The sequence below is a fragment of the Geotrypetes seraphini genome, chromosome 1 (genome assembly GCF_902459505.1).
Source record: "Geotrypetes seraphini chromosome 1, aGeoSer1.1, whole genome shotgun sequence".
NCBI classification, from domain to species: Eukaryota; Metazoa; Chordata; class Amphibia; order Gymnophiona; family Dermophiidae; genus Geotrypetes; species Geotrypetes seraphini.
The window spans coordinates 147,592,248-147,615,195 of NC_047084.1; the positions used below are offsets into that span (position 1 = coordinate 147,592,248).

The 22,948-nt window shown below is 46.0% G+C and overlaps 1 protein-coding gene across 1 annotated transcript in view; it reads right to left on the bottom strand.

Annotated features, from left to right (window-relative positions):
• Positions 1-22,948, bottom strand: part of TBC1D9 (TBC1 domain family member 9) — a 198,260-nt gene that overhangs the window by 77,924 nt on the left and 97,388 nt on the right. The window contains exons 12-15 of the mRNA XM_033939755.1: positions 21,976-22,093; positions 18,029-18,314; positions 15,611-15,740; positions 2,030-2,128 (exon numbers count right to left, since the gene is read on the bottom strand). Coding sequence (XP_033795646.1) covers positions 2,030-2,128; positions 15,611-15,740; positions 18,029-18,314; positions 21,976-22,093 — 633 coding nt within the window. The remainder of the gene's footprint in view (positions 1-2,029; positions 2,129-15,610; positions 15,741-18,028; positions 18,315-21,975; positions 22,094-22,948) is intronic.

Sequence of the window (22,948 nt, forward strand, 5' to 3'; positions counted from 1 at the left end):
AGCGGAAGTTGAAGGCCTGGCGCTCTGCGAAGAGGGCAGCTCCGGGGACGCCTCCATGCTAAACAGTGACTCCCACAAATACAGCGACGCTTAAACACACGTGCTGTAAGTGTGGAGCAAGGCTGGCACGATTTCGGAAGATGTTGAGGCCCCAGACACTGAAGACAGCGTCGATGAGGGTCCGTCAACGAAATTGCACGCGCTGGCACTTGACACACTTTTTAAAACCGGTAACGGGCCAGGACATAGGCCAAAAAAGCTCCGCCGCAAGATCGAAGCCGCGGGGACATGTCCACGCGGCCTGCCCGGTCGAACGATCGAAATTTTTTTTTTTTTTTTAAAAACAAGAAAACGCAACGTGAACCAACGATAATGAGCCCCCAAAAAACTCAAAACCGCGGGCACAGAAGGCACAAGTAAAGGAACTTTGCGCAGAGAGTTTCGAAGGTAAACTTCTCAGTTCCGCGGAAGAGAAAGAACTTAGGAGACACGCCCGGTGCATCGGGCGGGAAGGCACTCGCGCATGCGCGGTGTGGGCAACTCAAAACTTCTAAAAGTTTCTACAAGCAAGAATGCTTGTGAGATGTCTGCATCGGGACTCCGTTGGATGACATCACCCACTAGTGAGAATACCTGCCTGCTTGTCCTGGGATAATGATCCTATTGCAAAGTACTGCTATAAGAATCTGAACAGTGAACAATTTCATATTACACTTGAAGTTTTGAATGATGTCTTATCAGAACTGGCTTTCTTAACCATGGCATTTCAAAAATGTGGTTTGACACCACTGAAAGCTTATCATCTTGCACAGGGTAAATTGAACAAACTTCGAATGCAATACTTAGGCGACAAGGTTAAGTGGAGTGATAAAGTCAACAGTCTTCTTAACAGGATGAGGTCTGGAGAAAAAGTTTCATTGGATACTAATTCCATGTTAACCTTCATCAACATCCTATGTTTGCAACTGGGTGAAAGATTTCCTGAAAATGAAGTTGAGGAATGGTCTGCTTTTGACTGTACAGCAATATCACAATGCGACTTTGACTTCGGAAATGGACATATCAGATCTCTTTGTTTAAAGTATAAACAATTTCTTCCAGAGGAAAGTGTTGTTATTCAGCAATAATTCCTTGTTGCAGAAAAAAATCAAAAGCAATCTGATAAACAGCTTTCCAGATATGACGAAATTTGCATTTCAGAATGATCAATTTGCAGATTTAGCAAAATAGATGGACACTGGTGCCACATTCTTAGCATCTAGTTCAGATTGTGAGCGTGGTTTTAGTCTAATGAACAATTTGAAGACTAAACAAAGGAATCGTTTACATTTAAAGCATTTGGAAATGCTGATGCCTGTTAAGAGTCACCTTCAAGATGGAGGCTCAACAGATCTTGACAGAATTTATTCGGACTGGATAAACATGAAAGATCGCAGGGAAAAACTTTGAAAACTAAATTGCTGTTATTTTCTAAATTTAAGTATAAAGTACAATGATACCTTATTTATAGGTAGCGCTCAATGAAACAATTTATGTTTATTGAAATGAGACTTTATATTACATAAACTGTAGCTAACAAAGTGTAACTAAACTCAAAGACCTGCCCATAAATGAACTCCGGGCCCTCTGGCAATCATTTTTATAGCGCACACAAATTTAGTTTTTCTTTAAAATGCACGCAGATGAAATTTTTTGTGCACACAGCCTATGAAAATTTAGAGGGAACATTGGAGCCAAATTAGTCTTTACCACCTGCTTTAATGGAGACTGAGGAAGACTGAATTGCTAGGCAGATTCTAGCCAGATATACAAGTTTGTGCTCAGTCTCCACCTGCTGGTAGCAGTGAGGATATAACCCATTTGTAAGGACTATACCAGTCTACCAAGCGATACAGAAAAAAGGCCTTGAAATTTGCACAATTCTTCTACCACATAAACAGTGTATGCTATTCAAGTGACAGAAGTCAGGTATATTGTACCTTCTCAAAAGGAAGATGCAAGACCAATTAGAAAAATACATCAAACCTACCACATTGCGCTTTGTTGCATCTTCTAGGGTCTGGATAACCTTCAGCCTCTGCTTGAATCTCATCTGTTCAATCAGGTCTGCTCTTATGGTTCCAAATTTCTAAAGGGAACCAAAAAGGTTTCCTTTCAGTGTTACATAATCATTTGTTTCGATACTCTCATATTGCACACACTAATGGCTCAATACTCCATATTTGTTACTATTTAATTTTTCTATGTTTGGATGTTTCTGACCAAACAGCATATTTACTTTATACCATTAACTACTGAAACTCAGGAGGGGTGGGGGGAAGGGGTTGATAGCAATTTCTCCAAATGGGTTAGTTTATGCATATACTTTACGATACAAACAGACCGGGGATTTTAAATTACAGTCCACTTGAGGGGGCAATACTTTCAAAACAAAACAAAACACAAAAGACCCCCCTCTCATCAATACTGGGCAAGTTTCTCAAATAATATAATCATATAACATTTAAAGGGTTTAAAATATTTAAATATGCTCATAAGCTCTTCAGCAAGGTGCCACAGCAGTGGTACAATGTGGCTGGAAAGGTGCTTGAATTTTAATCATAACACATTGCATGGAGCAAGGATTCTCGCTTCTACTGGAATGGCAAATGTTATGGCTCTACGAAAGTTGTTTTAACAGTAGACCACTTATCTGAAAAGTCAGTTCACAGCTCAAACAGTCTGTGTTTCGCTACGCTACATCAGGAAGCCAGAAAGATGAGTTTTTTATATTGTTTTTATTTGCAGTGCCTGAGTCCTTTGGTTTATACACTGGATGTTGAAAAAAGCATCTTGAGTTGTAGGAACCGTTTCCTCCTGTGTTGCATTTGCTTAGAGACATCTGGAAAGATGTTTATTTGCTGACTACAAAACAAGGCACTCTTATTTATAAAATATAATTTAAGGATGTCTTGCTTTTCTATCTCTGTTTTAAAAGTGACCAATAATGTTGCTCTTTTGGCTATACAGTCTTTTGATGATTCCAGGAATTGAGAAATATTTAAACTGATTATATAATTTTTAATGTATGTGAATCACCTAGAACTATGTGGTAGGGCGGTATATAAAAATAAAATTATTATTATTATAATATGGTGAGCCAACATGACCATTTTCCAGCTTCTATTGCATGAAGACTCTTGCCTCCAAACGATCACAGGTCATCTTGGACTTTTCTAGTACAATGCTTGAGGTATTGAGCATGGTCTGGACTCAGAGAAGACATAAGAATAGCTGCTGCTGGGTCAGACCAGTGGTCCATCATGCCCAGCAGTCCGCTCACGTGGCAGCCCTTAGGTCAAAGACCAGTGCCCTGAGTCTAGCCTTACCTGCGTACGTTCTGTTTCAGCAGGAACTTGTCTAACTTTGTCTTGAATCTCTGGAGGGTGTTTTTCCCTACAACAGCCTCCAGAAGAGCGTTCTAGTTTTCTACCACTCTCTGGATGAAGAAGAACTTCCTTACGTTTGTACGAAATCTATCCCCTTTTAACTTTAGAGAGTGCCTTCTCGTTCTCTCTACCTTGGAGAGGGTGAACAACCTGTCGTTATCTACTAAGTCTATTCCCTTCATTATCTTGAATGTTTCGATCATGTCACCTCTGTTTCCTCTCTTCAACTGAGAAGAGACCCAGTTTCTCCAATCTCTCACTGTACAGCAACTCCTCCAGTCCCTTAACCATTTTAGTCACTCTTCTCTGGACCCTCTCGAGTAGTACCATGTCCTTCTTCATATACTGCAACCAATGCTGGACGCAGTATTCCAGGTGGAGGCGTTATCATGGCCCGGTACAGCAGCATGATAACCTTCTCCAATCTGTTTGTGATCCCCTTCTTAATCATTCCTAGTATTCTGTTTGCCCTTTTCACTGCAGTAGCACATTGCGCAGACGGCTTAATTGACTTGTCGACCAGTACTCACTCCCAAGTCTCTTTCCTGGGGGGGGTTGGGGGGGGTCTGTCCAAGTACTGCACCGGACATTCTGTATTCGTGTATAAGACTTTTCTTACCGACATGCATCACCTTACACTTATCCATTTGCCATGTCGAGGCCCATTTCTCGAGCGTGTTTGTCACATAGCAGGTCTTCGCAATCCTCACTACTCTAAATAACTTTGTATCGTCTAAATTTAATCAACTCGCTCGTCATACCAATTTCCAGGTTGTTTATAAATATGTTGAAGAGCACGGGTCCAAGCACCGAACTCTGTGGTACTCCACTTGTGTTGCTTTTCCAGTCGTATGCTACCTTCCTTATGCTTATTGGAAGATAAGTGATCTTTCATTTCTTTTTGATGATTTACACTGAATAAGGAAAGTTTAGGGACTGAGAGTGCAATGATGGTCCCTGTTGTACAAACGGCACTTGTACTTTTAGTAATACTTTATGCACGGATCGGTTGGTGACTGAGCACTTCACTTATATTAATGAATATTTACTATTATTACACAGTATATTCATGCTTTTAATATACATATTGTTTCTTAGCTTGCTCTTCCCCCAGAATATTGTCTAGTTGCACATTAAGTGGAATCCTTCTTCCTCACATCAGCGCCGCCTCATCCACACGTTGACTGACTGCAGCTCTTGTCTGCCTCTTCTCGTCGGGCCCAGGATCTCTGAGAATGCTACCAAAGTTCTGGATTTTTCTGCTGCACTCAGGCAAGTTCAGAACTATAACTTTTAAAAAGTGTACTTCCAAACACGAAAAGAATCTCTGCTTGAGAGAACCCCCCCCCCCACACACACACACACACACATACTAAGGGCAGAATACAGCAAACTGAACAAAAGCTTTGACTCAAGAAGTATCTGATGAGATTCTTAGCACAGTACTTAGAACTCTGAACTGAAGTTCTGAGTTGAGTGAGCAGTTCCATCCTTGGGACTGTGGGATGACATGCATGCTGCTATTCTGCTTGCTAATATAAATTCACCTTCCACATATTCTTTGTATTTCCCTCCTCTTCAATCCTACCATAAAAGCTCGCAGAATTAGAACTCCTAATCTGGAGGGATGGTTTGACTCGGAGCTACTACTGGTAAAAAGGGACCTTAGAAAATCTGAAAGACTTTGGATAAAATCTGGAACCCAGGAACACAGAGTGGCCTGGAGACTCAAACTAAAAATCTACAAAAATCTCACTAATGAAAAACGAAAAAATTTCTACGTCCACAAAATTGGAAACGCTAAAATTAACAATAGTAACCTTTTCAATCTGGTAAACTACCTTTACAACCTTGAGATGCTCTCTAATAATCATGAAGAATCCACATTAACCGCTAACACCCTAGCAGATTTCTTTAACTCCAAGATACAGAAACTAAGGTCATCTATAACTGCCCCAGCCAATCCCCACGAGGACTTTCCAATCCTCCCAGACACCAACATGTCTAAACCGGACCTCGGGTCCAGAACAGACCTAACTTGGAACCAATTCACAACCATAGACTGGCAAACCTTCAACAAATACTACAACAAATATACCAACTCCTTCTGCAGACTTTGACATCTGCCCCCCAAACATTATGAAAAACTGCACCAATCCACTTCAAAGCCAATATGCTGGCATGGGTAAACCTCCTACTATCCACAGGTAGTTTTCCAACAGAACAGGGTCACATCTCGATAACTCCATTAATAAAAAACACGAAAGAATCACCCAATGACCCATCTAATTACAGACCAATCGCTAGTATCCCACTATTCACCAAATTAGCCGAACTTACCATACATCTGGAAAAATTCAATATCCTAAATGACAATCAATCAGGCTTTAGCTCTGATCACAGCATCGAAACCATTATAGCCTCTCTACTGGACCACCTTCACACACTCTTCAGCCAGGGCTCTAGCGCCCTGATCGTCCAACTCGACCCGAGCAGTGCTTTCGACCTAGTCGACCATACCATTCTCCTAGACTGCCTTGCATACATTGGCATCTCCGGCCAAGTTCTTAACTGGTTCCACAGATTCCTATGAAACAGATCATACAGGGTATTCAAGAACGACTCTCTCTCATATAGCTGGGACAACTCCTGCGGAGTTCCACAGGGCTCCCCCCTGTCCCCCACCCTATTTAATGTTTACCTTACCTCCCTAGGAAACCTCCTGCAAAATCTCAAACTCAAATTCTTCATCTATGCGGACGACATCACAATAGTCATCCCGCTAACCAGCTTCACACCAGAGTTCCTCACCTCACTCTCAAGTATACTCACTCAGATAGAACGCTGGATGTTATCCTACAGACTAAAACTAAATCCCGACAAAACAAAATTTTTACTAGCTACCCCCAATGACAAAATCAAAGACACTACAATTCAAGTAAATGGATCTATTTTCCCCCTCGAACAAACCTTAAAAATCCTGGGAGTCACACTAGATAAACATCTATCCCTGGAGAAACACACAGATATCACAGTCAGGAAAAGCATCTCGGTGCTCTGAAACTCCGCACCATTAAAAAATACTTTAATGAGACCCCATTCCGCCTGCTAGTACAATCCTCCATCCTTAGCATACTGGACTACTGCAATATCATTTACTTGAGCTCCACGAAGAAAACCATTAGGAGACTTAAAATGATCCAGAACACTGCGGTCCGCCTCATATTCGGCCTGAAAAAATGGAAACACGTCATTCCTTTTTACAACAAACTCCATTGGTTACCCTTAGAATCCAGAGTCCTATTCAAATTTGCCTGCTTCTGTTATAAAACAGTATTTGGCCTATCCCCAAACTACATCAACCCTCACTTCTACCTGAATCGCACAAACAAGCACTCCCGCAGAATTCAGCTGTTCGCCTTCCTCTTCCTAAAACTATGTCACTCCAAAAGATTCCTCGACAAAACCTTCGCATTCCAAGCTGCCAAACTGAACCCATGGCTAGCCCAAATGATCCTTGAGGCCCCCACCTACCTCGGGTTAAGAAAATCACTCAAAACTCACCTATTCCATAGACAAGACCCCTAACGCCCTCTTCAATGAACCATAACCCCCTCCACCACACTACCCAGCCCACTCACAACAACCCTCTCCCCCCTGACCTACTCGTCCCTTCTCTTGCTAACATCAACTACTTCGTTCCTTCCAACTTTGTTCAATTGTTGTGAACCACTTGTAATTTTTTGATAAACAAATGTGAACCGCCTAGAACTCCCTGGGTATGGCGGTAAATAAGAATAAAGTTATTATTATTATTATTTCTGCATTAAGATCCCTTTCCAACATATACATCCCTAAAACTCCCAGACATAAGTTTAAAAAAATCAACATTTAAAATCTGCACAAAAGCTTTCCAAAGAATTGCAGAACCTTCTGGTTTGACCTGATGCAGGAACCTGGCTCAAAGACGCAATGAAAAAAATTTAACTGTTGCAGCTCTCCTCTTAGGACATAAGAATAGCCTTACTAGTTCAGACCAATGATCCTGGACCCTAGTACCTGGCCAAAACCCAAGGAGTAGCAACATTCCATGCTACTGATCCAGGGCAAGCAGTGGCTTCCCCCGTGTCTTTCTCCATTAACAGACTATGGACTTTTCCTCCAGGAAATTGTCCAAACCTTGAGGAAAAGGAGAAATTAGGTTCTTACCTGCTAATTTACTTTCTTTTAGCTTCTCCAGACCAGTAGAGGTTAATCTTTACAAATGGGTATATATCCAATCATGACCAGCAGGTGGAGACTGAAAACAAAACTGTGAGACAGTATATAATATACTCCCTTCCAGTGTTCCCTCTAAGCGGGCGGGTGTTGTGAGCAAACTTTTTTCACTGTGAGCTAAAAATATCGGGCGCCAGCAAGTTATGAGCCAAATAAATATGTTGCTTTCTACCACAGAACTTCCTTACGTTTGTATGGAATCTATCCCCTTTCAACTTTAGAGAGTGCCCTCTCGTTCTCCCTGCCTTAGCTACTAAGTCTATTCCCTTCAGTACCTTGAATGTTTCTATCATGTCCCCTCTCAATCTCCTCTGCTCAAGGGAGAAGAGGCCCAGTTTCTCTAATCTTTCGCTGTATGGCAACTCCTCCAGCCCCTTAACCATTTTAGTTGCTCTTCTCTGGATCCTTTCGAGTAGTACCGTGTCCTTCTTAAAGTACCAGTGCTGGACGCAGTACTCCAGGTGAGGGCGTACCATGGCCCGGTACAGCAGCATGATAACCTTCTCTGTCTCTTCAGTCCAGCATCTGCCCCTTCCATTCACTGTCTGTCTTTCCCTGCCATCTCTCCTCCTGCCCCCCCCCCACCCCCCAATTTGGTCTAGCATCCATCATCTTCCTTCTGTTCCCCTCATGGTCTGGCATCTCTATCCTTCCCTCCCCCCTGTGGTTTTTAGCATATCTCTCTTCTCATTTCCTCCACTCAGATCTGATCATTCTCTGCTCTCTCTTCCCTTTTCTTCTCTGGTCTTCCTTCTCTATTTTCTGCCTCCATCTAAATTAAATTCTTTCTTACTATTTAGTCCCATTTCCCTCTTTTCACTGTGTCTACACACAGCTTGTCACCCCTTTCCCTCACCCCTCCATTATCTTACTATTTTCTTCCCCCTTTATTTATCTCCTCCTTCCATCCAGTATGTGTTCTTTCCCCACTTCCATTCAGCATCTGCTCTCCCTTCTCAACTGACATCCATCTGCCTTCTGCTCTCTCTCCCTTCTTCTCACTTCCATCATCTGTCCCCTTCTCTCTCTCTCTCATCTCCTCCATTCCATCATCTGCCCCTTCTCTCTCTCTCTCTCTCCCCCCCCCCCAACTTCCATCATCTGCCCCCCTTCCCCTCACCTTTGTGGGTCACTTTCTTTCCCCTGAGGGTGGCTCATGTCACAGGGGAAGCTTTGGCCGAGCAGAACCGCTTGATTGACAGTGGAACTTACTTGATTGATGTCGATGCTGGGGCCCGTTGCCGTTTGAAGGAAAAAAAAAAAGGTGGAAAAAAGGAACCTGTAAAGGCGAGAGGAAGGGAAACCTCCAGGACAGCTGCTTTTTGCCCTCCTTCAGCGGCCCAAGAGTTCAGACCAGCAGCGGCAGCTCTGTATGCTTTTAACTTCGGCACAGAGCTGCCCCTAATCAATAGTTTAGCGCGGTTTCATTAGGCAGCCTCGGGGCCTTTGATAGCCGGCCCGCTTCGATGATGCGATGTGGGCCGGCCTAGCAAAGGCCCCGAGGCTGCCTTATGAAACCGCGCTAAACTATTGATTAGGGGCAGCTCTGTGCCGAAGTTAAAAGCATACACAGTTGCCGCTGCTGGTCTGGAGGTGCGGAGACAAGGCAGGAGGCAAACGCGGTGGAAGGCAGGAGTCCCGGCGAAGGCAGGAGTCCCGGCACAGCGACTGCAACAGGAAGTTGCAAGTCAGTTGACGCCGGCCTTTCGTTGCGGCGGGGACCGAATCCTTCGCGGACCGGCAAGATTTTGTTTGCGGACCGGCGGTTGAAGAACTGTGCTCTACACTGTGTGCGCTGTGACGAGAAACTTGTGCGCTGCGAGGTAATATTTTGAGCGCCAGCGCACCCCAGCGCAGCTTAGCGGGAACGCTGAAGTCCCTTCTCTATTTACCTCAGTCTGCCGAATAGCCAAGCAGAACCAAGAATTGGAAAACAGAAAGAAAACAATACTCCGAACAGGAGTAACAACTAACAAACCCAAATGCTGTTGGAAAATGCAGAGGAGAAATACCAGAAGGATAACCCTAACCCTAACCCTAACCCACAGCTCGCCAGCTAAGCCAGCCGAGCCACAGCCGCTGTTCTTTAATTCTCCCCGGCCCTAGAAAAATACTAGAACCCGAAGCAAAAAACAAAAACTGCCCGTGAAACAGCCCCAACAACACAACAACAACAGACAGGGTGGGGACCTCTACTGGTCTGGAGAAGCTAAAAGAAAGTAAATTAGCAGGTAAGAACCTAATTTCTCCTTCTTTAGCACTCTCCAGACCAGTAGAGGTTAATCTTTACAAATGGGACGTACCAAAGCAGTCCCTCTCACGGGCGGGACCCCCGCAGGGCCGATACCAGAACACGCTCACCGAACACTGCTTCCCGACGCACCTGAACATCTACCCGATAATGTCTAACAAAAGAATGCAAGGAGGACCAAACCGCAGCCTTACAAATATCCACTGGAGGCACGAGCGACGACTCAGCCCAAGAAGCTGCCTGATCCCGAGTGGAATGAGCCTTGAGAAACTCCGGAACGGGCTTCTGTCTCAGAAGATAAGCGGAAGCAATCGTCTCCTTGATCCAGCGCGCAATAGTAGCCTTAGAAGCGCCAGCCCCCCGACGAGGACCCGCTAGAAGGACAAAGAGATGATCGGATTTCCGGACTTCCTGGGTCCGCTGCACATAAGAGCGAAGGACCCGACCGACATCCAACTTGCGCAGCTGCCGTTGCTCAGAAGAGCCCTCCCGACTACCCAAGACTGGGAGGATCACCAATTGATTGACATGAAAAGGAGAAACTACTTTTGGCAGAAAGGAAGGAACCGGCCGCAAGACAACCCGCTCCCTAGAAAACTCCAAGAAGGGAGCCCTACAAGAGAAAGCCTGTAGCTCAGAAATACGCCTAGTGGAAGTAATGGCCACCAAAAAGACCGCCTTCAGAGTAAGGTCCTTCAAAGAGCAGCCGTCCAACGGCTCGAAAGGCGGGCGCACCAAAACAGAGACAACCAGATTGAGATCCCAAGATGGAACAGAGGGCCGTATGGGAGGCCGGAGCAACTTGGCCGCCCGCAAAAAAGCGAAACACATCAGGAATGGCCAACAAACGCTGACCTGTCACTAACCCTCGAAAAGCCGACAGGGCCACAAGTTGAACCCGGAGAGAAGACCAAGCCAGGCCTCTATCCAGGCCATCCTGCAAGAACTCTAGAATGGTAGGCAGGGAAGCGCAAAAAGAGACCACTCCCCGCGCCCGGCACCACCCCTCAAAGAGACGCCAAACCCGCACATAAGCCCGAAAGGTAGAAAGCCTCCGGGACCCCAAGAGCGTAGAGATCACCTTATCTGAATATCCCTTCTTACTAAGGCGACCCCTTTCAAGAGCTAAGCCGTAAGACAGAAGGGAGACGGGTCGAACATGGGAATGGAACCTGCGTCAGAAGATCGTCCAAGAGAGGCAGAGGAAGAGGATCCACCACCAGATGCCTCACCAGATCCGCGTACCACGGATGTCGAGGCCAATCCGGAGCCACCAGAACCACCAGACCTGGATAGTGAATAATGTGCAGAAGTACTCTGCCCACTAATGGCCAAGGAGGGAACACATACAACAGCCCCTCCGTTGGCCATGGTTGGACCAGAGCATCCAGACCCTCAGCCAGACTGTCCCTGCGACGACTGAAGAAGCGGGGCACTTTGGCGTTGTCACTCGTGGCCATCCGGTCCATCAGGGCCGCCCCCAAGCCTGCACTATCAACTGAAAAGCCACGGAGCCGAGACACCACTCTCCTGGATCCAAGAAGTGATGACTGAGGGAGTCCGCCAGAACATTTTCTACCCCGGCTATGTGAGAGGCCGAGAGGTCCAGAAGATGGGACTCCGCCCAAAGCATGAGCCGAGCTGCCTCCTGCGCCACCTGAGTGCTCTTGGTGCTCCCCTGACGATTTACATAAGCCACCGCCGTGGCATTATCCGACAGGACTCTGACCAACTTGCCCAACAAAGGGAGCGGAAAGCTAACAGCGCCAGACGGACCGCTCTGGTCTCCAACACATTGATCGACCAGGAGGCCCCCTCCGTGGACCAGGTGCCCTGAGCTGAGTGACCCAAACACTGAGCCCCCCCCAACCGAGGAGACTCGCATCCGTAAGGAGCACTGTCCACTGCGGGAGATCCAGACCCACCCCCTGAACCAGGTAAGGGGTCCGGAGCCACCAACGCAGACTGCAGCGCGCCACGCCTCGCAGGGGGACAGGAACATCCAAACCATGCCTCTGGGGAGACCACCTCCGGAGCAGAGCATACTAAAGAGGACGCATGTGGGCCCGCGCCCACCTCACCACATCCAGGGACGCCGCCATCGACCCCAAGACTTGGAGGAAATCCCGCGCCCGAGGACACCGGGATGCCAAAAGAAGGCGAATCTGAGATTGCAATTTGCTTACCCAGGCCTCTGGAAGGAAGACCTTCCCCAAGGAGGTGTCGAACAGAACCCCAAGGTACTCCAGACGCTGAGCCGGGACCAACCGACTCTTGGAAAGGTTGATCACCCAGCCCAGCGACCGGAGAAACTCCACCACCCGAGCCGTAACCCGGGAGCTCTCCTGCAACGACTTTGCCCGAATCAACCAGTCGTCCAGGTAGGGGTGCACCAGAATGCCCTCCGACCGCAAGGCCGCCGCGACGACCACCATCACCTTGGTGAACGTCCGGGGAGCCGTGGCCAGACCAAAGGGAAGCGCACAGAACTGATAGTGCCGACCCAAGATCGCAAAGCGAAGGAAGCGCTGATGAGAGGCCTGAATGGGAACATGCAAGTAGGCCTCCGTCAGATCGAGAGAAGTGAGAAACTCCCCCGCCAGAATGACCGACTGAACCGCCAGAATGACCGACCGCAGAGTTTCCATGCAAAAAGAGGGAATCTTGAGAGCCCTGTTGACCCCCTTCAAATCCAGGATGGGCCGAAAAGTCCCCTCCTTCTTGGGCACCACAAAGTAAATTGAGTACCTGCCGGTGCCCCACTCCGGAGGGGGCACTGGAACAACTGCCTTGAGATCTAGCAAGCGCTGAAGGGTCTGGCGAAAAGCCTGCGTCTTCCAAGGAGCCTGACATGGAGAGGCTAGGTAAAGGTCCAGCAGAGAGTGGGCGAATTCCAGGGCATAACCGTCCCGCACCACCTCCAGGACCCACTGATCGGACGTGATCTCGGCCCATTTGGGAAAAAAATTCGTGCAGCCGAGCCCCCACCGGAACCAAAGGGGGCGCCGGCAAGGAGCCATTGTGCAGGACGGGAAGTGGGTGAACCGGCAGAGGGATTCCCTGCCCCCCGATGGGCCCCCCGAAAGGGCTGCATGTGCTGGAGAAACCGACCCCGGGAAAACCCTGGAGCCGGGAAAGAAGCAGCCCCACGCCCAGGGCGATACTTGCGGAACTCCCGCAAACACCCCCGGGCAGTGCCACCCCGAGACGCAGGGCGGGCACGGTCCTCAGGCAGACGGGGCATCTTTGAGTCCGTCAGAGTCTGAAGCAACTTATCTAATTCCTCCCCAAACAAAAAAGACCCCCGGAAGGGAAATTTAGTAAGCTTAGCTTTGGACGCAGCATCCGCCGACCAAGCGCGAAGCCACAAAATACGCCGTGCGGCCACACCAAAGGACATAGACTTAGCCGAGATCCGCATCAAGTCATAAAGAGCATCCGAGAGGATCGAGGCAGCCATCTCAATCTCCGCCACCTCCTGATCCACCAAAGACCAGTCATCAGACTTCCGATCCAGGACACGCTCAGCCCACCGAAACACGGCGCGAGCCACCATCCCCCCACAAATAGCCGCCTGGACCCCAAAGGCAGAGACCTGAAAATTTTGCTTAAGAATGTTCTCCAACTTGCGCTCCTCAGAGTCCCGCAAGGCAGAACCGCCCTCAACAAGCACGGTATGCCGCTTAGAAATCGCCGAGACCACCGCGTCTATAACGAGCGACGTTAAAGTAGCCCGATCCCCCTCTGGGATGGATACAAACGAGCCATGACGTGCGCCAAACAAAACAGCGCCTCCGGCGTTTTCCACTGTTCCAGTACAATATCCCGAATATCCTGATGCATGGGAAAAGAGCGGGAAACAGTACGGATCCCCCGAAGCAGAGGGTTCCCCACACGCGGAGTCTCCGGCGGCGCATCCTCAAAACGCAACACCGAAGAAACCTGTTGAATCGGGTCCGGTAGCTCATCCCTCTGAAAAAGGCGCACCTCGGACGCCTCTTCGCCGGAGGACAGGAAACCCGACAACCCGCCGCCAGCGGCCGTCCCCTCGAGAGGGTCCTGGAAATCCTCAAAAGGGTCCAGGTCCTCATCCAGACCGATACGCTCCTCAGACCATAAATCCTCATCCCAAGACACCCGCGGACACTTGGACGAGGGAGAAGGAGGCGGGGACGCCACAACAGATGAGAGAGGCAAAGCCGCAGGGAGCGCGGAGGAAACCCCACTCCCCGAATCCCCCTGGGCGCATCCGGGACCCCCAGCCGCCTGAAAATAGGCTCTGCACAGAGAAAAAAAAGAAATCAGGGGAAAACCCCTCCCCGGGGGTCCCAAGGGACTCCCTGCCACAGCAGGGGACCCAGCAGAAACCTGCCCCTGTTTTTCCAATACAGGGGGAAGGTCACCTGAGGTGGAAGACAAAATGGAGGGGCCAGACTGTGAAAATGGCGACTTTCCCGCCAAAAATGCTCCCTCCATAGCCTGTAGCGGCTGAGAAGCCTGAACAGTCCCAGCCGCTAAAACAGGCAAGTCGGCATCAGCTGTCAAAAAATCAGCTGAGAGGGAATCCTTCAGGGAATCCCTCCGTGGGCGGTTGGGGAAGACCGGGCTTTCCCACTGCTCCCAGCCGACTCGCGAGGCACCATTGGCAGGGAGCTCTGGGCGCCTGCAGCCGCTGCCGACGGAGCTCCACCACCTCACCGGCCCAAACTACCGAATTCAGTCCGGCCGCGAGTGCCTCGCGGCTGGACCGAATTGTGTCCCACTCCCCCGGAGAAGGGCACAATTGCTCCATACGACCTAGCTAGAAACAAAGTGCCAATTAGATGAAAAAATACTGTAAAAAAACAGTAAACTGACAGGGAAGCAACCCTGCACTACCTCAGGATTTTTTTTTTTTTTTTTTACAGAACAGACTCCACAGGCTCTCGAAGCAATATGCCTTGCTTGATTTAGGGGGCAAGGCTTACTGCTGAGGCTCCTCTAAAAAAAATGTGGGGAGGTGGAGGAAGTGGGGGGGAGGGACCCCGCTCGAGACCCGCCGGGTTTGACACCCCCGAGGTCGGACGGACCCCCAAACAGGGCCCGCCCAAGCTCTGTCTGGCCAAAAACAGGGACTAGAAACCCCCTAAACAAATTCCAACAGCTCTACCAAGGGAGATGGGTACAGATCACATCAACACCTGCTGGAGACTGAAAGAAGACTGAGGTAAATAGAGAAGGGAGTATATTATATAGTGTCTCACAGTTTTGTTTTCAGTCTCCACCTGCTGGTCATGATTGGATATATACCCATTTGTAAAGATTAACCTCTATTGGTCTGGAGAGTGCTAAAGAAGCAACCTATTTAATCATGTATATAAAGTCAGATTTGTTTGAACCCACACCAGCTGAGCTGCCTGAGACTCTGTGCACATTCACAACACTTCGACTGCCATCATACGATCAAAAGAATCATACAACAACCGATCTAAATTCCTCCTCTGATACATAAGTTAACCTTTTTCTTATATCCACCATATACGAATGTGTCCCATACATATATAATGGGTATCCTAAAAACTAAGTTATCTGAGAATCACTGCTGTGCTATCCAGCATTTAAGCTTGCCAGTCTAATTTCTGCCCTTCCCCCCCCCCCACCAAAGAGCACATACCTCATATGATGTCCTAATAAGTAGGAAGATGTCAACTTCTGGGTAAGGCTCCCCATCATCACCGACAATTGAATGCACGTGAGGTATTGGTGGTAAAGTACTATCTTTATTGGTGATGCTGTCCAAATATCTGGGGGAGAGGAAGGAAAAACGAACAATGAATAATTCAGTCTCAACAGATTTTAGGGTTACCCTCCCCGGGCCTCTTCCAATCTAGTCTGGCACTACTTTATTAGACAATTGGTTGGAGTAGTGGGATATCGAATATCTAGTTCTTTCTAGGCTGATCCTAGAAACACAAGGTAACTTAAAAAGGAGAGAACCTTGAGGGTGGAATCAAGGCTGCAGCTTACCCATTCAGAGTAATGCCCTTAACCTTGCCAAGCCACCTAGCCTGGACCCATGCAGATTACGAGCAACTTGCTAAGTTCACACATTTGATACTCATAACGCTTCCTAGAGTTGTGTGGGATATGGTGACATTGCTATTACTATTTATTATTTCTATAATGCTACCAGATGCACGCTACTGTTTCTACTACAACAGCAGAAAAGCTGGATGATCCCAGTAGTAGCAGAGGATGGACAACCTCTAGATCAGGGATCTCAAAGTCCCCCCCCTTGAGGGCCGCAATCCAGTCGGGTTTTTCAGGATTTCCCCAATGAATATGCATGAGATCTATGTGCATGCACTGCTTTCGATGCATATTCATTGGGGAAATCCTGAAAACCCGACTGGATTGCGGCCCTCAAAGAGGGACTTTGAGATCCCTGCTTTAGATGTATCATCAGGAGGGAACCCTTTATCTGAATAAGCCGCCTTGAATTTTTAGACAAGGTGGAATTTACTCAGAGCAAATACATTGATTTAGTACTATGGAAGTCTGGCTGCTATATGTGTTCTATGAATAGGACAATTCGAAGGGAAGAGGAAAGGGGACAGGATTTGATATACTGCCTTTCCGTAGTTAAAAGCAGCTTACATAGTATACACAGATCTGGGGGCGGGAGGTTGCCTTATTTGATGTTTGTCCATTCTTTTATGTATGTTTTATTGAGAGCCACTTAGGCTTTAAGTGTATTATAAATATTTTCAATAAAATAAATAACATACGTATTTTGTACCTGGAGAAATGGAGGGTTATGCAACTTGCCAAGGAGGCACAAGGAGCTGCAGTGGGAATCCCAACTCAGTTCCTCAGCTCCCTGCACTACTACTACAAATTATTTCTATAGCGCTACCAGACATACGCAGCGCTGTACAGTCACAGAGAAGACAGTCCCTGCTCAAAAGAGCTTACAATCTAAACAGACAAGACAAACAGGATGTCATGGATGCAATTAAGGGGAACGGTTAATTCTCCTGGCTAGGTTGGTGGGCAGTGGGGAGATGGATTGAAGGCTTTATCAAAACATGCTTCTACAGGTAGATAAGGGTTTATAAATTTCATCCAATAAAAATATTTATGGAAGCAATCTGGACCTGAAGGTTTGGATATTTTCATAAGCTATGGGGACAAACTGACCCCCAAGACTGAGCTTGTGAGGAGCAAGAGCTGTGGAGTGGTAAGCAATTCTGGGGGAAGTTTGAGCTTGTGAGGAGCAAGAGCTGTGGAGTGGTAAGCAATTCTGGGGGAAGTTTGAGTTTGTAAAAAATGCACCAATTCCAGCTTCATAATAAAAACGTTACAATAATATGGTAAATTTATCATTATATATATATATATATATTTATTTTTGTCTTGGATTTAAAGTATTTGTAGTTTAGATCCAGACAAAAAATTTAAAGCCTAATAAAAGGCGGAGTCAGACATTAGAAAAATAGAGTTGCCGGGTTCAAAGTCAAACGGGGTCAAACGACGATCCCGCAGTTTCCTCCTTCGGGTCGCGGGGATCCCGTGGGGACACCTCCTCAGGTTGTGGAGATCCCATGGGGTTCGATGCAACTCAAGCCGCGAGGCTCATCTTCTTTTCCTACCTGCCCTGCAGCAGCACACATAGTCGACCGGAAGTCTTCCCCGATGTCAGCGCTGTCCCTGCGCAACTCTAGTGGAGACTACAATTGCCTTACCACTGGAGAATTTGGTCTAAAAGGGCTCTAGCTCTCGGCCCACAAAAAACAAAATCTCTTTTTTTTCACACTTGTCCAAGCATTCTTTAAATCCAGATATACTATTAACAGACTACATCCTTCAGCCACAAGAATTCTACAACCTAATTATACATGGCTGAAAAAGTAGTTATCTTGAAAACTCTACTGGTTGTGTGTACCCCAAGGACTAAGTCAAAAACCACTGCCATAGAAAAGGCAAAACTAAATAGAAAATAAAAATATGACACTGCAGAGCTACCAGAGATGAGGCAGACCCCCCCCCCCCCCCTAGCACCAGTATAGTTGTTGTCTCAAAAGAAAATTACCTTCCAAGGACCGTCATAGCTTCTCCATCATCTTTACAGTTTAGGAGATTGTCCACATTGGCATCTAGCACAGCCAAAGCCAACTGGAAGATCACTTTTATTCCTTCATAGAAGAAACAGTCCACAACCACAACGGCACTCTCAAATGGCATTACACTGAGAAACATGGTGAGGAACCAGGACAGGGAGATGGTAGAAATTACACCCAGGTCCTGCATACACTCGTACAGCTGAGGAACACAGTCATGTGCTAGCTCCTCAAAAACACCTTGATCTACCAGTGCTCCTGTAGAGAGAGAAAAAAAAAATTACTGTAGTTTCAAAACAGATCAGAAGACAAAAAACACACTGTACATAGTTGCTCCTTTTACACATCGGTCAATGGCCCAACAAGGACAACTGGTTCTATATAAGTTTCCCCAACATACTTATCATACAAACCTACCTATCCCTGAAAACACTGCATACCAAGCCCCATATAATATTTAAATATAGAATATGAAATATGGCGCCTAAGTGATGTAGGTCTTCCAACCCCACCTCAACCCATCATAGTTCCAGGAGAGGAACCCATGCTTTCCATCTTCATCAATTCTTGGAATAAGTTATACATACCCCTTAAGGACAGAAGTACAGAGCCCTTCTATACCACAAGGGTCCTTTTCTTCCAAAGATATGGACCTGTTGACTATAAAGTCTTGGGACCTCTACCTTACCTCCTGGAATCATCCTGCAGGATCCAAATAACCTGTCCCAGCAACCACCCTAGAAAGGCTGGAATCTTTATTCAATACGAACTTCCTAAATTCTGAGCATTTTGCCACTGCAGCTGAAAAGTGTGTTTTTATTTTGCAAAGTGCCAATTTGCAGAATCATGTTATGTTTTTTTTTGACATTATTTAATATCGCTGATTGAACCATGTCAACAAAAAGTGTGGAATTTTCAAGCTTGGAACTCCAAACTGTCATGAGGTTCTGTCCCTTCAGAAGAAAATGGGTGGAAGGTAGATTTAACTATATTCTGTTTATGAGTCTCCTAGAGGTAGGCCAGACCATTGAGAATAGCTGGGTGAGAAGATCTTGCTCCATCTGACTATTTTCTGTTTTCAAACTTTAAAGAGAGTTTTGAAAGTGCAACAGTGAGTGATTCAGGGGTAATTAGAACATAAGAATTGCCGCTGCTGGGTCAGACCAATGGTCCATCGTGCCCAGCAGTGCATTCCCGTGGCGGCCCTTAGATCAAAGACCAGTGCCCTAACTAAGTCTAGCTTTATCTGCGTACGTTCTGGTTTAGCAGGAACTTGTATAACTTTGTCTTGAATCCCTGGAAGGTGTTTTCCCCTATAACAGCCTCCGGAAGAACGTTCCAGTTTTCCACCATTTTCTGGGTGAAGAAGAACTTCCTTACGTTTGTACGGAATCTATCCCCTTTTAACTTTAGAGAGTTCCCTCTCGTTCTCCCTACCTTGGAGAACAATCTGTCTTTATCTACTAAGTCTATTCCCTTCATTATCTTGATGTTTCGGAGCAGTATTTCAGTGACCAGAGTATTTTTTGGAAGTGTTACAGAAACTTCAGATACGATGTTCCAAGTGTGTTTTCCAGCATCTCTGCACTCCCCCTATATTCCCCTGCCACTCAAATACCATAGCCCCCCGTGAACCTCAGGTTCGCCGGTGCGAGCAGCATCTTCTGCCGCTTGCTCATGCCAACTCGGCTCCCTTCTGATGTCACATCCTGGTCCCTCGACCAGGAAGTGATGTCAGAAGGAAGCCAAGGCAAGTGTGAGCAGGAAGTAGAAGATACTGCTTATGCTGGCAAACATTTCAAGAGGTACGCAGGGAGGGTGGAGGGATGCTGTAGCGCACTTGGAGAAGATTTTCATGGGGAATAAGGTTTTGGTGGATAATTCTTTGCAAGACTTTAAAACACGTCTTGTCACCCAGGAGGCAAAGAATTTTGAGCTTGAGAATAGAGTGGAGGAAGCTCAACAAGACCTTAAAGAGATAAAATGTAATACCTTGACTCACGGTCAAGGGATGGTTGGATTGAGAAATAAAGTGGAAAAAATGGAGAATTATACCCGTAGGATGAATCTGCGTTTTGTCAACTTTCCTCAATCCAAGACTTTAGCCCCCATTGAACTGCTTAAGAAATATCTGATGAAGTTCTGGGGTTTCCAAAGGAAGCTGTGCCCCGTTTGAGTCTATTTTTTGCCAGGGAAGAAACGGCAAACTCTTGTCCAGGAAGATCTATCTATGGACAGTTTGAACGTTACACAATGTTAGAAGCATCTTTGGAAGAAGAGTGTATAAGAACAAGACTCTCGGGTACATTTGTTTGAGTCTGATAAGGACTGGGCGATGAGAATGTTTTTTCGTAACTCTGATAAATTGTTTTTGGGAGGAAAAGTATGGGTATTTCCTGATGTCTGTGTAGATACACAGGAGAAAAGGAAGCAATTCTTGACCTTACGTCCTCAGATGATAGCCCCGGGTGCTCATTTCTTTCTACGTTTTCCTTGTAAACGCTTAATTTTGCATGAGTTGAATAGGTATCTTTTTTTGAGCCCAAACAACTGAAGGCTTTTCTTGAAAATAAGCATAAGATACAAATCCAGGTCTTGGGTCTGAGGGAAAGAAACTGGACATTAGTTTTGGACGATTGTAATTTAATTAGCTAACGAGATGTCATATTTCTTTTTGAATAATTTTCCTGGTGAGTTTGTGCCTCTTTTTCCTTATGCTTTCTCTCCCACTTGTAGTTGACTTATAGAGAAATCTGCTATGAAAATTTACCTTTTTGTTAGGTTCCATAAGGAAAATCCTTTATTGAATTTCTGGTGTTATAGCTTTTTTAAAATTTCTGTTTCTTAATGAATGTACTGTATATTCTGTAAGTTCAATAAAAATTGAATAAATAAATATATATATATCTATATATCTATAGAGGGGTCAAAAAATTCTGTAACCAAGATGGACCTGCTCCCGATTCTCTTATTTGCACACAGAACCGTGCACATTAGATACGTTCCCTCAATAATCATCAATTGTTCAATATAGAGTGATTGATCAGTCTTTTGGGACCTCCTATATGCAATAAAGGAGTCCACCTGGGTATGTCCACAGTTAACGTGCACCCTAAAGCGCGCTGCAGGGTTTACCCACAAACATCACATATCACCCTAATCGATTTTGTTTTTAATATTTTGATATTCAAAAGTGCTGTGTGCAAAATAATGTAAAGAATTCGAAAGGTGTTGAAATCCAACATACACTGAGAGACTGGAGAAACTGGGGCTCTTTTCCCTGGAGAAGAGGAGAATTAGAGGGGATATGATAGAGACTTACAAGATCATGAAGGGCATAGAGAAAGTGGAGAGGGACAGATTCTTCAAACTTTCAAAAAAACTACAAGAACGAGAGGGCATTCGGAAAAATAAAAAGGGGACAGATACCTGGCATGAGCTTCCAGAGGGCATGAAAGGACAGAGTACGGGGGTTTAAGGTATTGGGGTTTAAGAAGGAATTGGATAATTTTCTGAAGGAAAAGGGGACAGAAGGGTATAGATAGAGGACTAATACACAGGTCCTGGACCTGTTGGGCCACCGTGCGAGCGGATTGCTGGGCGCGATGGACCCCTGGTCTGACCTAGCAGAGACACTCTTATGTTCACTTATACCCATAGATCCTTATAGGAGAAAGTTTCCATAGCTATTAAAAATAAACAAGAGCGGAAACTTATCTTGATGATGCCCGCAAGTGTCCAAAAATTTCTCCAATGAGAGGGGCGCCTTGACAGATTGCCCTACAGAGTACCCCGTTTAATATTCTCCTTCAGGGGCAAACTCGGGGGCACATCCCACTGTTACAAGGTGTAAACTACTCCATATCATTGCGGCAAAACGAAGACACCTCAGCGCTTCTATAAAAAGCCCAGTACATACCAACAACCCTGGTATTGTAGTAGTCTGGCAGCATTCGCTCACACAAAGCCACAAGCAGCCAAAACGCTTCCTCCTCCTTGGCATACAGGAGCAGAACCGATGTCACAATATTCATTGCCTGGAAGAACACAAAGGTTGAACAAAACGTACATGTCAGCATTGTTATTGCTAGCACATTGCATACTAATATTTATTAAAATGATACCTACAAGACATGAATAAGCTTATTATGTCAGACAAGTTCAGTCTGTAGACCAAAACTGGATAGATTGGTACTACTGTATAGATCTCAAACAGAGACAGACATTTAATCCCACGTTTTTGGAGTAGCACAATTATGGTGCTACTATATGTAGACCAGTGGTCTCAAACTCGCGGCCTGGGGGCCACATGCGGGCCGCCAGGTACTATTTTGAGACCCTCGGTATGTTTATCATAATCACAAAAGTAAAATAAAACAGTTTCTTGATCATTTGTCTCTCTAGCTATAAATTACAATATTATTATTAAGACTTAGCCAAAAGGAAAGATTTGTAAACTATAAAGAGTTTTACCTCATGCAAAATTGTCATTTCTTTAATAAGACATTTCTTTAATTTTTTTCTGAGGCCCTCCAAGTACCTACAAATCCAAAATGTGGCCCTGCAAAGGGTTTGAGTTTGAGACCACTAATGTAGACATTGTATATCACAAAACAAAGCAAGGAGAACTGCAGTAACTTGTACAATGATACAGGCAAAGTTTATTAAAATAATTGCGGTTAAATACACCACCTTAAAATTAAACCACAGGACCCAACATGGTCCGTGTTTCGGTACACACCTTCTTCAGGGATCCTAAGTTGGAAAGGAGTCAAATTGAACCACAAAAAAACATGCTGAAGCCTGTGTGAAATCTAATCAGCCCACGTACAAGCTGCTCTTCGACGTTCTGTCTTCACACAGGCTTCAGCATGTTTTTTGCGGTTCAATTT